This window comes from Oculina patagonica, chromosome 6, assembly GCF_052425735.1.
Source record: "Oculina patagonica isolate OP01 chromosome 6, crgOcupat, whole genome shotgun sequence".
Classification (NCBI taxonomy): domain Eukaryota; kingdom Metazoa; phylum Cnidaria; class Anthozoa; order Scleractinia; family Oculinidae; genus Oculina; species Oculina patagonica.
Genome location: NC_135763.1, coordinates 20,717,489 through 20,734,208, shown reverse-complemented (window position 1 = coordinate 20,734,208; position 16,720 = coordinate 20,717,489). Strand labels below are relative to the sequence as shown.

General features: G+C 37.0%; 3 protein-coding genes and 1 long non-coding RNA gene across 4 annotated transcripts in view; 2 read left to right on the top strand and 2 right to left on the bottom strand.

The window, feature by feature from the left end:
* Window positions 1-7,292, bottom strand: part of LOC144655985 (uncharacterized) — a 38,875-nt gene extending 31,583 nt beyond the window's left edge. Inside the window, exons 1-4 of the mRNA XM_078516188.1 lie at window positions 6,529-7,292; window positions 2,229-2,348; window positions 1,528-1,630; window positions 1,052-1,160 (exon numbers count right to left, since the gene is read on the bottom strand). Of these exons, the coding sequence (XP_078372314.1) occupies window positions 1,052-1,160; window positions 1,528-1,630; window positions 2,229-2,348; window positions 6,529-7,025 (829 nt within the window). The 5' untranslated portion in view covers window positions 7,026-7,292. The remainder of the gene's footprint in view (window positions 1-1,051; window positions 1,161-1,527; window positions 1,631-2,228; window positions 2,349-6,528) is intronic.
* Window positions 1-16,720, top strand: part of LOC144656004 (uncharacterized) — a 129,754-nt gene that overhangs the window by 10,428 nt on the left and 102,606 nt on the right. The window lies entirely within an intron of this gene.
* Window positions 1-16,720, bottom strand: part of LOC144655987 (ATP-binding cassette sub-family F member 3-like) — a 103,392-nt gene that overhangs the window by 58,893 nt on the left and 27,779 nt on the right. The gene's annotated exons all lie outside the window — the stretch shown is intronic.
* On the top strand, window positions 7,780-16,434 carry LOC144656209 (uncharacterized). The gene is made up of 6 exons (XM_078516449.1): window positions 7,780-7,963; window positions 8,829-8,894; window positions 9,627-9,712; window positions 10,956-11,073; window positions 14,321-14,379; window positions 14,767-16,434. Exons 1-6 carry the CDS (start codon window positions 7,784-7,786, stop codon window positions 14,870-14,872), a joined length of 615 nt encoding a protein of 204 aa, XP_078372575.1. The 5' UTR covers window positions 7,780-7,783; the 3' UTR covers window positions 14,873-16,434.

Sequence of the window (16,720 nt, the reverse complement as noted above, 5' to 3'; positions counted from 1 at the left end):
AATGAAGTACCGGTACACAAAGTCTATATATTTGTTTCTGAAAAACTTCTGCTCTCCTTATGGTGCTATCTTTCCAAGGTCACGGATGTATGGGCTAAACACATGCGCTGAAGACTTACAGAATCAAATCTTGCTCAAACACAAGAAATAGACTTTTCTGTCCAGTGCTAAACACTAAGATGTAAGGTGACAAAAAGTCACTTCGTTCAGGCCATGATTAAAATCTACTTTTGTAGCCTCAAAATGAGAAAGAAATATTCTGCACAGATCTGGACAACAAGTTCTTCTAAATGGCGACAATTTATAACAGTCAATGCCACATGCTACCATAAACCCCTCCTCATTTCCTTACAATGTATTTTACATATTAACACCCGCAGCATTTAAGTTTCATAAGTTTTAATTTGAGTTCGTAATTTGAGTCATAAATGAAATACTCGACTGCCAAAAAATAATGCTCATCATGGTACCATAAATGACATTTATAGCAAAATGATAAAACACATGTATGTGTTTAAAAACAAATGAAAAAAAAGTGAATAAAAATAAGATAAAAAAAATACTCCAAGTGGATTGAAGGCTCGAACGATGGCCCTCAGCATGTTTGGATCTGCTGGCAAAACACTCACGCATTGAGCCAAGTGACTTTCTCATAAAAAGTATGTGCACAATCACTAATAAACTAAAGCTCAGGTAAATTGTAAATACATAGTCATGGCAAACTTTCGCTGAAGTGTTGAAGTGATTCTTTATTTTTTGGTCTTTTTTCGAATGTTATGAGCTTAGTGGAGCGAACTGAAGTGTGGAAAGTTAAAAATGATTTCTTTTGACAAATTGTTGTACGTACAAATTGTAAAAGATTGTGGTTTTTTATTCGTTCTATTTTCCGAGTTCTGAGTGAGTGGCTCATAGCCACCCTGCTACCGGTATATTACCATATTAAATATACCGGTATTTATTAATAATTAACTTATACAAACTACAGTGGCCCATCATTGAGGATAGTGGCTTGTGTAGTTATACACTTAACGAATTAGTTAATGTTAGTTACCTTCCCCTGTATGCAATGAAGAATCATCAGCACTGCTGTCAGTGAAGTCGCATCTACTGACAGGTTCTGTTAGTTTGATTGGCAGCTGTCCAGTGTTGGTCTGGTAGAACTGTTAACATCAAAATTCACAACAAGGCAATTTTCAATCAACTTAGATTTAGTTCTCTACTTTCCAGCTTCTTAAATCAGTGCTGCATGGCACAACATTACATGTACATTCGCAACTGTGCCCTAAATATCTACCTTGCCACAATTCACCACCAAATTACCTAAATGACCTGCTCCTGTCTGGCCATGCAGCTCAGTCTGTAGAGTAACAGTGATCTAAACTGCACACTAATGACTGAAAGTGTATGACAGCTCAGCTACATAAGCAGATTACTGCATTTGCCTTACAACACTAGTAGAATTCTACTAATAATAACATTTAAAAATAATAATAATAATAATATAATTATTATAAGATTATTTATTACCGTCACCATCTCATTGATGCTGTCAAAAAACTCTCGCTCATTGGTAGTAAACATCATGTTTCTTTTACAAATCACTCTGTAATGCTTGGTTTTGCCTTCAACACTGCATAAAAGAGAATCACAATCAACTAACTTATAATCATTTTTTTGTTATATTGTATATGTCGTATATTTTTATTTGGTTTAAAATTTTTCAAACCAGTTTCACTTGATTTTTATTTCTTTGTGTCCTGTCCTTTTCATGGCTGCTAAAAAGGTAAAGAAGGTCAACACATTAGATAAATGGTGTCGCTTAGAGGCTTGGCCTCTTAGCAAGACTAGTGATTGAAAGAACTGCAGTGGCATCAAAAAGTGAAAAAAAAGTTTACAGATGCTTTGGAGGGGGATTGTTTATGCAATTTATTTGCATTTTGTCCTTTTTGGAGCCTGCAAATAGATTACCAAGGTGTTTTATACAGCATTTTGCTTACAGTCCTATCTAATATTCCTATCAAACTGGTTCAAAAAATTTTAAATCAAAAATGAATTTTAACCATAACATAATACTCTCAATGTACATGCACCCTAAATATGTATCTATTTTTAAATGATTTCTTTATCCAATACGTGTTTTTATTTTAATTTAATTGCCTTGCAAATTTCAATTTCTTCCTATTCATATCTATAGTAATAATAAACACTAAAATATTAGATAAGCTTACCAAACAAAGAGTACATAATCACCCGGGAAGTTCACACTCTCTTTGATAAGGAACTGTCCATCAGAAGCTGATGACATGACATGTTCAGCCTGGTCACGAGTTATCTTCCCATGGAACCAACTGTTAAAAATATGATTTGATGATTTCAATTTGCATCTTATCAAAACACAGATTGATAATGGGGACAAACATGTGAAAACAACATGAATTAATTTCACTCATGAATATTTCTAGTTAACAAGTAGATGACAACTAAACATTTAGAGGGCAAAGGCTTGGTGAACCTAACACACATGTAAAAATGTATTGCATAAAGGGAAGATGATAAATTTCCAAGAAAAGATACTTGCTCTTCGGAAGTACAGCCGAAGAGCTCTAGTTAGTGACCACATGCTGAAACAATAGAGGCTGCTTAAGCTTGCTTAGCTGAGCTTTGAACATAAAGCTTTCTTCAGTCCGACCTCTATTAAGCGGCCACCCTCGGGACTTTGAAAAGTGGCCGCTTAATAGAGGTTGGCCCGTTAATAGAGGTACAATATAAATTAAATAGGAATGGCAGTAAACATGACTTTATTGACTCTATATAGCAAAATGCTTTTAAAAAGCCAACATAATTATATGAAGATAAATCCAAAATTCATTGTAACAAAAACATTCCAGCCCATGCATAGTTCTAGCTCTAACACACAGATATGTCCAGGATTGAATGCTAACGAGATGCGCGTTCCTCATGACAGGCATCACATTTAGTGTCCTCATAATAAAAGTTCCCCAAAACACACCAAAATCCAAAAGTAATATGGAAATGTCAAATAACACAGTCAAACATGAAGTACTTACTAAACAATACTTACGTTCAATCCTGGACATAAGTGATTTTGCATCGACAGTTAGTATTTGAAAAAATTTAGCTCAAGATATTTCACGGACAATTTATTTATTTGTCACCATTTCGCTTGGAAAGATAATTTGCTGGCCGCTTAATGGAGGTAAATAACCATATAAATAATACACTTGCGACAGCAAAAAGGTGGCCGCAGCCGCTTAATAGAGGTGGCCGTTGAATAGAGGTATCAAATACAGCAGTTTACTGACTAATAAATAGGGACTTTGGAAAGTGGCCGCTTACTGGAGGGTGGCCACTTAATAGGTGGCCGCTTAATAGAGGTCAAACTGTACCTCAGTTTGAGGTAACACTCTTTCAACAACCCAGTAAATTATCTTGAATTTTAATTCAAGATCTTTATCAGTGAACATTATTATGCAATCATGATATACTGTATTACACTAACTTCCTCAAACTCATTAACAATTCATAAAGTTAAAACAATGAAAATCATAACTGTGACAGTGGTTTGGATACCCTATCTTAATTAGCATAGTTTTTTATGATTTTATTTCTCCGTTTACTCCTTGGTTTTTGTTTCGATTGAGAAGACATATCAAACACTTGAGACAGTATTTCATCGGCTATCCAAACACCTCGAATTTCGTCAAAAAACCCCCGCTGCACGTCTTATTTTCAACTCTCTTCTCAAGAGGTGTTTGGATATCCCAATGAAACACTGTCGCTCATATTTGATACATTACATGAACAACTTGTGTATTTGCTATTTTAACCGTTCCCGTAATACGGCTTGTTTACCCGAAAAAAATTAGCATAAGCATTGTTTTCAAATTCTCTAGGGATTTACAATGACCTACAATCATCCCAATAGACTTGCTCCAAGTCGCTCATTTCGTGACGATAGAGTAACGGTACTTGAGTAAGTTCGCTTCACAATGTGGTTGTAACTAGAGCTGGTTGCTTATAATTATGTAAGTGGTTGCAATAAACTACTCATTAAACAATTTATTAGTACACACTATATGAATCCTTGTGTTTTCAGTTGATTAATGGCTCACATGTTTGAGAGAATGAAACAAGACAGAAAAACAATATCTTTATTTTACAGTACAGACCTTGAGCTTGATTAATCAGAGGTATATCAGGGTGCAAAGAAGTTAGTGTCCACTAGCTAGCCTGGGGCTTGTAGATTTTGCAGTTGGGCTAGTGAACTTAATGAAGCATTATAAGCATATTTTTAATAGTGCTTATGAGAATTTTGGGGGAGGACAGTAAAAAATTATTTTTGGGCTAGTAAATCCTTGCTACAGCTTGCCCAATTATGTAGAACATTCATAATTTTTACAGTAAATTCCCCTTATTTGTATTTTCAAGTAGGCCAACAGGTTATTAATTTACCACTCAATCTTGATAAACAAAGTGTTATGTTTTAGTAAATTGTTTAACTCTTTCGGTGCGGTTGTCGAGAAAACTCGACATCTCATTTTGTGACTCTGAGTGTGAATGTCGAGTTTTCTCCACATGATAAACAATCCCAGATTTCCTTTCGAAACTTTCTTCAATAGGGACGCCATGATCAATAATTACTTCACATACCCTCTAGGAGAACGGGAAAGCGTGACGAGCACGATCTTTTGCCGTTTGCATATAATGGCGGAGTATTATTGAGAAGTTCATGTTACAATGTTGCTGTTTACGGCTAAAGGACATTTAAACATGGCGTCAAATGAGAAATTTTCAATCGAGGAGTGCTTCGGAGAAGATTCTAGCCAACTTTCGCCGAGAATATAACAGTTGTGGTATACGAATCAAGTGATTTCAATGAACAGATTGAGTATTTGAGACGCGGCTATTGCAAAACAATGGTTTCAACCTTCACGCTTGGGAAGGAAGCTATCAGATGGCGAACGAAATTGCTGAAAGGGCCAAAATGCAATAGATTATGAAAAGGTTGCTTTTTACGATGTAGAATTTTGTTAGGCACAACTCCTGAAAATCTTAATTAAATTGCTTGAATAGAACGAAAGATATTGTTGAATATCATGCGTGACTGTGTGATTCAACGCACTGTGAAAACAATGCAGCACTGCGGGGGAGTAAGGTCAACAGAAAAGTCAGCACCGAAAGAGTTAAAGATCGTCCAGGTGAGAGCAGTGCTGAAAAGAAATGTTGTTGGTCACAACAGTTCCTTTTTGAACTACTTTCACCCTGATGATCGCATTATACGAAAGTAGTATATTGATTTCAATCTCTTTTTTGAGTAGAAGATATGTACTGTATGTAAATTTATGCCCTAGTAACGATAAGGTCAAAATGCACCGGTAATACACCTGTCATTTGTTGTTTCAGTTACATACATACATACAAACATACATCTGAGAGGATTTGCAAAAACCTGGTCGCCCAGGTTTTCGCTTGGACTGGGGCTTTTGAATGCCCTGTGAGGGGCTGTTGAATATTTTAATTGACATTGCTTGAGGGTTCCCTACTGAGAATGGACCTGGCTACTGTGTCAGGTGTCACGTGGGCTCGTGACCTGCCAATCTCTAGCCAGGGGGGAGGCCTGGGGACTTGTAAGAGCTTGGAGTGTTAAATTTTCAGTATGTTTGTGTTGAATTTTGAATGCCCTGTGAGGGGCAGTTGAATATTTTAATTGACATTGCTTGAGGGTTCCCTACTGAGAAGGGACCTGGCTGCTGTGTCAGGTGACATGTGGGCTCGTGACCTACCAATCTCTAGCCAGGGGGGGGGAGGCCCGGGGACTTGTAAGAGCTTGGAGTGTTAAATTTTCAATATGTTTGTGTTAAATTTTGAATGCCCTGTGAGGGGCTGTTGAATATTTTGATTGACATTGCTTGAGGGTTCCCTGCTGAGAAGGGACCTGGCTGCTGTGTCAGGTGTCACGTGGGCTCGTGACGTGCCAATCTCTAGCCAGGGGGGAGGCCCGGGGACTTGTAACAGCTTGGAATGTTTTGGCTTGTGGGCGACCAGGTTCTTGCAAATCCGCTCACATACATACACCTGTACATAAGTTGTGCTGCAAAGGCACCTTTTTTGTGTGTGGGGGAGGGCCCCGCCCCTTGGGATATGCATGTATATCAAAGTAGTGAAATTATGTAAATAAAAATGTCAAATGAAATAGAATTGGGAATAAAAGGGAAAATTAAAATGGAAATGGATGGACGTCAAAACGAAATTGTAAATTACAAAGGAAAAAATTAAAAAAATGTTGACTTAAAACATGTATTTTCTTGGTCTATACATTGGAGAAATGTTGGCTCTTGATCATTCATGTGTAATTTTTTTTTTTTTCAGTTCATGGACCACCTAAAGAAAATAAATTACTTTTCTCATTAAACAAAATCTCAAGTTGACTAATTTGCATTCAGGAGGTCACGTACTACAAAGACTGACCTAACTTTATAATAAAGCTCTTCTATATAAACAACTTACTTTTCTTTCCATGGATGAATTTGTACGTACAAAACAGAACCACTGCTTACACCACACTCCTCCAAACTGTCAAATAATGCCACTAAACCCTTATTTACAAAGCGCGACATGTCGACAAGGCGCAGAAACAAGCTCTCTGCCGGCAGATCAAGCATTGTCGATAATTTGCTTCTCAAGTTATGGACGCTGGATAAATTCCCTCCTTCAGGAGTTACGGTTAAAACTTTTCCAGTTCCTGTCACTGCATTCACATAAAAGGAAGTTGTTGAGGCATCCTGCTTGTAAGTCAATTTGATCAACGTATTTGGCTTTATCAAATCCCCCAGATAACGACAGCTACTTTCAATCTTAGCGCCATTTTGCGAATGGAGCGATTGCACAGACAATGGAAGTCCAGTCGCTTGTGAGATCGTGTTCTTTAGGGTTTCCACGGTATCCAAAGGCTTCACCTCCACTGCAATCTTCTTTGCATTTAATAAATTCACGAAAATCTGCATGTTGAATCGTAGAATCTTTCACTTACCAAGTAAATACACGCAAATCCCAAACTTCAACTCAGCGAAACTTCCATTCATTCATTTTCTGACTTAACTTTGTTACTTGTCGACTAACTCTATTTCATTTGATTCATGGTGACGATCATGCAAGAAAAATAAAATAAAAAAACTAAGCAGCTATTTTAGCTTTCACTTCCGTATGTACAATATTTCGTCAAATGAATCTGGCTGCACATTGACAACGTCCATGTTTTTCCGCCATGTTTGTCCTTGGCCTTTCCAATGACGTCATACACTGCGTTGTCTTGAACATTTTTATGGCGGGAAAAGTACTTCCGGTAGAACAGCTGGCTGGAAGTAAATAGTTCTGCTAACCAAACGTGAAAGAAGACTTGAACAAATAGTAGCAGAGTGTAGTGAGATCTTTGTGTATATGAGGATCTAGACTGCATACAGTGCTCCCTTTTCAAATGTCTTTTTTCCCGGGAACGCGTTGGAAAAGATTGCGGTGGAACCCCGGGTGTGAAAGTTTCAGGCTTCTTTTATTAAAAAGGATGGAGACTTCTAGCAAGAATAACAGAGCGCAGAACACATGAGGTGCCGTACATCAGCGCTGGGTACAATTAGGGAGATGAGAGTCAGTGCTGATTTCTTTGGAAGCGTCGATCCAGGTAAGCTCGGTAAGTTCCGTCTACCGGTCTAATCTCGTACCCAGATTCCTTGAGCCCGCGATCTTGCAAAAAGGAAAATCGAAAAATATGGATTTGGAAAGCAAGATATCTGCTCTAAAAGATTTTGCTTCTTTTGGATCCAGATCGAAAAATGGCTCGTCTTCCCCCGGAAGTGTTCAGAGCAGTCAAAGTTCTAATTCCTCCTCAGCAAATGGTTGGGGAAATTGGTTTGCAAAAGGAGAAAAAGATCCAATTTTACCGTCATTGGTAGGCCAATTTTGAAATTGTGCCATTGAATTTATAAATTTAAATTTAATAATTTAGCTTACGTAGCATTGCTGGTCTGAGTTGTCTTGAATTAAAAAAAGAAATAATTGTACAGTAATTCTTTCTTTCCCATCAATATTTATGACTTTGATAATTGTAGCAGTGTTACTGTAACTGCAACAAAACAAATACCGAAGCTTACAATTAACAATTATTGGATGAGGTTGAGCATGATAGCGATAATTATCAAGGCCAAAGTTTCTGTTATCTGCCGAAGACGAAGGCTGAGGCGGATAACAGAAACTGAGGCCTTGATAATTATCGCTATCATGCGAAAACCGAATCCAATAATTGTTTTATTATGCACATTCCTGAGCTGCACTTGTAAAGACAAGAGCGCGCACAAAATCTGCACAAAATCTGCAAAATCTGAATGCATAAAACTATTGTCTGTAGGTATGACGTCACTTCTACATATGTAAAATCTAATGTCTGTAGGTATGACATAAGAGAAACAGCAAGCAAGAATTAGCTGCGTGCTTATAGCCAATCAAAATCAAGCTGGTGACACCAATGTATAATAATAGGTGTTGTGGTTTAAATTTATCTTTGGTTTAAAATTTTTCAAGCCAGTTTAATTTAATTTTCATTGTCTAAAATTTATTATCATAATCCGAAACAAAGGGAAATGAAAATCAAACTGGTCTGAAAAATTTTAAACCATGGAAAAATTTAAACCACAACATATGCATACATCAGTGATACATGTATGCTTACATCCACACGTACACCCAATTTACCTTGTAGAATATATTATTTTTACTATTATAAATTATATTTTATTTTTTTATTGATTTTGTTGCAGTCTCGAACTCAGAGAATCATAGGTTTTTTTCTCTTCCTCTTGATGGGAATTTTCTGTTTTGTAATGGTAAGTTAGTTTTCAAACTCTTATAACCTTAACACAGAAACAAGGCCCTGTCAGGGGGGGATCCCATGTTTGTTGTCTAAATTTAAAAATGCCTGTGTCACTGTTTTATCACACTTCCCGTTGCTGTCGGTAGTTGAATTAAAGGAAAATTGCTTGTAATTTTGTGAAGGAAAGAACTTTTCTGTTCCACAACTTCTCATATATGGTGCAGAAACAGTGAGTGGCCAAACAAAAAGGGCTGCAAGTTAGCTACACAATTTTGATTTGCGTAAACCGCTCAATTTTATTGGACTAAATGTGAAACTTGAGACAATGCTGGCCAGTGCTCTCTTTCACTAAGTCTGGTTGCTGTAAGGCCTCGGTAAAGTTGCAGCTCTCCCATTGAGGTCTCACCATTTTGCTTGTGTGTCTTTATTACAGGCTTGGGAAACCCTTTTGCTCCCATTCCTCCCCTCCCTCTAGGTGAGTCCACTGAGAAATTCAGTTTGATTGTACCAGTTGCCGCTCATAGGATCATCATTGTTTTTACCTCCCACACTTGCTTGCTGCTCCCACAGAGCTTTCAGACACCTTCCCCACACTCATCTATTGGTGATAAGTTCTAGTGGATGTTATGGTCGAAAGATCTGTTGGCAGTATATGTGAGCATTCCACAATAAACACACTTTGTATGTGGAATCAAATGTCTGCTTTGGTTGCTAAAAAAAACTCACAATTAGTGGTTTACTTTAGGCTGGCTTTGTTGCACCCTTCATGCTATTAAAGGCAAGGAAGTTTGTCCTTCTGTACACAATGGGGAGTTTGTTTACAATAGGAAGGTATTGTAATGTGCACAAAATAAAAATATACCACTTGTAACCCAAAAACTTGCAGATAAGTGGTACCTTTTTTATCCAAAATTTTTGTTCCAATTTGGGGGTTTGGCTTATCTGCAACAACATCTTAAAAACATTTCTTAAATGTTTTCTAGATAACATGTTAAAAGAAAAGACTAACAAAATGATTAGCTGTATAAACAAATAGACTTAATGAAACTGTAAAAAAGTAAGCACTAGTCGTTGCTTGTGTTCATGTAAGTGTGCAATCCTTTTTACAACTAGATGTTGTCTGTGTTTGTGTAGTAAAGGGCTGCTCATTTCTCCTCTGTTTTGACTGTACATTTCTTGATAGATTTTCAGTAATGGCTTTTAGTAAGGATTTTCTCTTTAAATGGCATCCCAATGTCCTTGTAGATACACGGGTATAGCATGGGTGTGTGTTTTAAGTCTGGTTCTTTGGGAAAAAATTCTTGTTAACATGAAACTTCCACATAAAATGCCCTTCTTAATTCAGAGTGTGGTTTATCTGAAAGTGTTTACAGTCAGTAATAATGTTATCCATTTTTTATTATTCAACAAATTATCACGCCTATGCCAATATATATGGCCAAGTCACTGTTACCATACATAAAAGATATCCTGTACAATTCATACTGTCATGTAGCTTGTCAGACCTTGCAAAGTGCTGTAGAACCACAATTTTCTAGCTGTAAATTGTGTTTTGCTGACGATTTGTTGAAATTTTAGTCAATCCTGCAGAATGTCATCTGATTTTAGCCAACTCCCCCATTCAGCTAAGTTTCAGGTGATATAATTAACTGCGCAATTTGGCAGGAACATTTGTGTCATATCATTGTGTCAGAGCATTTGTCAACCAATTTCAATTGGGCTCATCATGGCCAGTGGTATTACCTTCACGTGAAGTCACATGAGATGTCTTGTCTTAAAAACACTTCAATTTTGTGACCAAACTTTTTCTAATTTTGGTGACAATTTCGTTAAAGGAAGTCACCAAGAGGTGACTTCTGATTAGAAAAACTTGAGCTTAGAGCACTGTGTTGATATATATGTGTACACAATGTGTTTACAGCTTCATTTACTATCATATTGCACAGTCATGTGACATGGATAATTTAGTCTTCAGATGTGAGCATTGAACATTTAGTTTTGATATTTAGATGGAAGTTCATTTCACTGTTATAGGTTTTTGTTTACAGCACACTCTTGTTCTGTTTTGTTTCAGTTTTTCGCTACTGTGGGGTCCTGTTAATCATGCCAAGCATTTGTGCTCACTTGAAAGGCTTCCTTTTACTGCCGCTTACTTTGGATCAATGTTTGCTACACTGTACATGGCTATGATTGTAAGCAGTTTGTTAAAAATTTATAATATGGCATATATCCATTTTATTTATTACATTGTGTAATAGCTATAGTTATAATTAGTTTTGTGTAATACATTTTATTTGATTCTATTGAATTGTTATTTGATTTTTTTGTAGTACTTTTATATTCATTTAATTTACTAAGCAGTAGTTTCTTTTCCTCAAAGATATTACCGGTATTTAAAATGTTCTGATAATGGAAGTTATCACCCATAGCATTTTGCTCTGTATGCAAGTGTAACAATAATTATTAACACCAAATTATTGACATCTTTGCTTGTAGCTTCAAGGGAACTCAGCCAAAACAGGTGTTGTGGGTTACTCAGTATTCTCACCAGGATATTGCCCTGGGGAATCCAGGGCCCCCTCTGCTGAAAAATAGGGGCCCTGTTACAACATTAGGGGGACAAAGTTACTCGCAAATCATGGCTGATGTGAAAAAATCCTTCGTGATTTCTCTGCCTTTTAATCATCAATGCATGTTTAAATGGGAATTAACTCTTGCAATGGTGGTCCTTCAGCTGAAATTACCATCAGTGTGTCCAGCCTCTCTGCTATAAGTCTTTTTCTCTGACCTCTGACAATTTTTAAGGTTATTTTGAAGTCTAAAACCTCTCTCATAGTCTGCATTATGAATGGGCAAATTATGTCAATGCCACAGCAGCAAGTTTATGAAAATTAGAAAATGAATCCTTGTAAAACTTTTAAATTATGCTCTTAAGCATTCCCATGCTGCCATGCTCTGTTGTGCCATGGTGTATCAACTGTGTCAACAAAAATCATGTGGTACGAATAACCTGAGCCCGCACTCCAAATGATGTGTTACATGAAGTACAAACTGATCCAATATGGCGGCCAAGACGTTTACGATTCAACACAGGGAGCCCAGGCTCACGCTTTGAAAACTCGGTCAAAATGGCGGCGTCAAAATTATAAGGATTTGTATGAAACTTTACAGCAAAAATTTATTTTGAAAGAAAATATAATAAACAGCTAGTAAAGTTCACATTTTACATCATATGTTGTCTCTGTCTTGTTTCTTGATTGTTTTAAAGCATTTAAACCCTGTTTAACTGATATTTTTAATTTTAGTTTACTCTTACCTAAATTTATTCAAGGGTGAACACTTCCGACGCTCGATAAATACCGCTGTTCGACAACAACAAGCCAAAAATTGCTTTCAATTTCATCCGCTCACTCCAAAATTTCGCATGGGTATAGTTCGAAGACCATACTTTCGATACAGTAAGTTTTTGAACCGGCTGCCTCTCTCTGCGATTTAAGAATGCGGAAAAAATAACCAAGGTTTGTACACTTTTGGCTTTCTCCAACACCTTGACTCCGATAGAGTGGACATATTTTTAATTAGCCTTGCCCTTCACGTGCAGCCTCACGCAATGATTGGGCGATAGTTGTCAGGGCGACGACACTTTTTCCTCGTAGGGGAGGGAGTCAAACGAGACCTTCGAGGGTGCTCTGCCTTACACATGTACACTGGCCCGAGTACCCACAGGGTGATTTTGCCTTACGTATAAATCTAGACTCGCAGATGTACCATAAGGGATTTTTGCAAAACCCTACATGTTAATATTAACCATTGTGATGGCCTACAGATTCTAGGTACAGGCACACGACAAAGCAAAAATGCTTTCTCCAATGCCTTAACTCCGATAGAGTGGACGCATTTTTAATTAGCCTTGCCCTTCACGTGCAGCCACAAGCTATAATTGGGAGATAGTTGTCAGGGCGACGACACTTTTTTTCCCGTAGGGGAGGGAGGTAAACGAGACCTTCGAGGGTGAAGGTCACATATACACATATACACTGGCCTGAGTACCCACAGGGTGATTTTGCCTCACATACAATTCTAGACTCACTGGTGTACCGTGAGGGAGGAAGTTTGCAAAACCCTTGCAAATTAAATTCATTGCACGTTACAAAGGAAAACAAGCAACTACTGACAACAACATCATCAACAATGTAACGAAGCAAAGGACAATAGCTCTAGAACTGAACTTTCGTTCAAAGTGGCTTCGCTAAATGAAAAGTCTTAAGATTAGCTTAAACTACATGCGTATTAGCCACATGTTGACACGTTTAATGAAAAATTCGAGCTTAAATTAAGATATCGTAAATGTCTCGATTAAATATTTTAAAAATTGAACAAAGACTGAAGGATTGAATTGAAAGCAAGTGTACGCATTTTTTATTCCAGTGCAAATGTCCTTGGTTATTTTTTCGCATTCTTAAATCGCAGAGAGAGGCAGCCGGTTCAAAAATCTACTGTAGTGAAAGTATGGTCTTTGAACTATACCCATGCGAAATTTTGGAGTGAGTGGATGGAATTGCATGAAAGCAATTTTTGGCTTGTTTTTGGTCGAACAGTGGTGTTTATCGAGCGTCGGAAGTGTTCACCCTTGAATAAATTTAGGTAAGAGTAAACTAAATATTAAAAATATCAGTTAAATAGGGTTTAAATGCTTTAAAACAATCAAGAAACAAGACAGAGACAACACATGATGTAAAATGTGAACTTTACTAGCTGTTTATTATATTTTCTTTCGAAATAAATTTTTGCTGTAAAGTTTCTACAAATCCTTATAATTTTGATGCCGCCATTTTGACCGAGTTGTCAAAGCGTGAGCCTGGGCTCCCTGTGGATTCATTAACAATGCTTGCGCCAAATTTCGCTACATACTTGTGACCAACGAAGGTAAAGACAATAAATTTAAAGGCTTTTAATGTTGTTATAAAGTGTTTTTATTCACTTTAATTAGAAAAAAACTGGGGTGTTCGATTGACCATTAAAACTACTCAATTATCATTCAAAAATCCGTTTGACTCATATCTTGCTCCTGCACCTTAATGGGCGCATCTTCTTAGCTTGTAGTGGGCCAACTCGATTTTTTGTGTGGGAATCCCGCAAGGCCGCAGCCTGGTGAGAACACTGGGTTACATCCCTCAATGACAGTCCTGCTATCATCCATTTACTTCTAAAAGTCAGTGTTTTAATTAATTAAATTAAATACTGTAAAAATTCATAACTTTCATCCACTCTGAATGGATGCCAGCCTGATGTAAAATGAAATGTCAGCTTCCTCAGTTGCATGCTCAGTGACTTGTGACATGAGTTATATTGATTGTAACTTTCTTTTATTATGATATTGTATAATGTACAGTCATGTAATTAAATTAAGGTGCCAAATATTTTAAATTCTTTTTCCAGGTAAAAAGCACAGTACTAACAGCAGTTTTTGCTGTAGCACAAATCCTTGCTCTAATATGGTAAGTATTAATTCAGAGGAATCAGGCCTTCCTATGGTTAATGCGATTCCTGGGCAATACATAAAAAGAGCCACTAAACAACATTTAGTAATATGGTTATTAGAACCTAGCATTACAGGCATGCAGTGTGTGCAGACGGCTATGCAACTGTTGCCCTTTTACGCATTGCATACCTATATAAATTGTAATTGTTGCTAAATTTAGTGCAAAATACACATGTAGTATCCAGCAACAAGTCTGACATGATAATATTATTATCACATATTTCAAGTCATATGCCTTTCAGAAAGGGGAAAATCTGTGTCAATGATATGCTCTACTAACAGGTTTACAAGTCTATCATGTCGGCAGTCTAGTAACCAAAGCCTGATTTGTTTTTCTTCCAAGGTACTTTGTCAGTTACATTCCAGGTGGTACAACAGGCATGAAGTTTTTTACAAAGCTTTTCTCATCTGCAGTAACAAAGACAGTTTCCAGCACTCTTCCTGTCTAACACTGTCCTGTGCATCACCCATGATGTTACTCTTGCCAGGGTCGTGACACCCTCAGAAGTGGTGACTGGGCTTACAAAAAGGACTTCATTCATTTCTCAATTTGGTCTATCGACTCTATCATACCTAGGCCCTTGAATTGAGGGTTACAAGTATATTATGGTGGTGCGACTGGTGAACTGGGCTGAGACCATTTGATTGGTGTTAGCAAGGTGACTGCCAAGCCAAGAGGAAACTTTGTCAACGTTTTTTCAGCTGCAATGTCATGCATTACCAATAATATATGTTTGACACCTACAGTAGAAAGATCTTGGCATTCAGAACTTTTGAAAATACTTAACTCTGAAAGAATATTGAAGTATGAAAGAATCATAAAAATCTTTGGCTTAATTGAGAGCCCCTGTTGACACCAGCTGTGTTTTGAGTCAATAGTGTCAGTGTGGCAAGTGTCAGCTCTGCTACATATGACTGTCACCTGTAGTGTGTATTACAAGTGGGCATCACTTAAAGTGATACTAAAATATAAATATATTATATATGTAATAATTTTACAGAGATGTGTTTAAACAGCAAAGAATATTTATTCTATATTTTTAAAGAGGCAATGTGCCTTCACCAAACAAAGTACAGGCAAACACTCAAGATGTGACTCTCATTTGGGATGCCAAAAATTTCATACTTAACGATAATTTTTCCATAAGTGCACATTGGATATAATAATAATAATAATAATAATAATAATAATAATAATAATAATAATAATAATAATAATAATAATAATAATAATAATAACAGTACTTAGCATGCACTTTACATATGTCTCAGTGCATTTACATATGAAAGTAAAAAGATTAAAAAACGATATAAATTACAATCAGACAAAAATATGCTAAGAACCTGTTGTATTTACAATTGACAAAAAAATAATGAGATGGTAGATAGCCAACCAGATGCGTAGCTACATTTGCATAACTTTCTCATATCCAACAGGCATAAGTCGAATAATTGTTTTATTAAAAACTACCAGACTATTGCAGTATTGGTGCTCCTCTACTGTTCTCGCTAACATATACACCTACCTTTTTTGTAGTCCATGGTATATGAGTCCATATATCATGACCTGTAATCCAATAAAAACTCAGGAATTGCAATATACCGGTACATGTACCATGGTATGTTTTTAATAAACTCCCCTAGCTAATTCCTTTACACACTGAAGGGTTGATTGTTACATTGGGTGAAGATATATTAGGTCATACATTCAATTCTCTTCATCAACGTTCATGATAATTGCTCCAATTTAACTGTGGCATTTTAGCTCATTCTTGTGCCCAAGCACAAAGAAGGAGATGTTACAGTGAAGCGCATGTGGACGGAAGTTGTCGTGTGTAGACAAAAAATGTGTGGACAAAAATAATTGTGTAGATGGAGTTGTAGAACGTAAGTAATTTTACATGCTATTCCTCTGCGTTAGTAAAAGTGAAAAATAACCTTCAGTTGAAGCTCATGTGTAAAGAAATGAAACCATCGTTTAGTGTAATAAATAAATTTACATCAAATCACATTTTCGGAACTTCTTAAGAGTGCACGGTGGATCAGGAAGCCGAAATATTGACACCGTGGGGGCCGGGTCATTTTAACGTGCGCTGACACACGCAATCCGGAAGTAAGTTTACATGGGGTGTCTAGAAAACGAAGACCGGAGACCCAAAACCGAAGACCCCCTAGACCAATAAGATGCCTGCTGAGCTCAGGTTTATCTTCATTGCACGAGGACGCACTTAACATTCGGATGATACTACCAAAGGCACAGTAAGACGCCTAGAAAATGAAGACCTTCCAGAACGCGA

What these genes read in the sequence shown, in the direction of transcription:
- LOC144656209 (XM_078516449.1), top strand. Translation starts at nt 7,784, where the DNA reads ATGGATTTGGAAAGCAAGATATCTGCTCTAAAAGATTTTGCTTCTTTT. An exon ending in ATCCAATTTTACCGTCATTG is followed by an intron (nt 7,964 to 8,828) that starts GTAGGCCAATTT and finishes ATTTTGTTGCAG; the next exon opens with TCTCGAACTCAGAGAATCAT. An exon ending in AGTTTGTTTACAATAGGAAG is followed by an intron (nt 9,713 to 10,955) that starts GTATTGTAATGT and finishes GTTTTGTTTCAG; the next exon opens with TTTTTCGCTACTGTGGGGTC.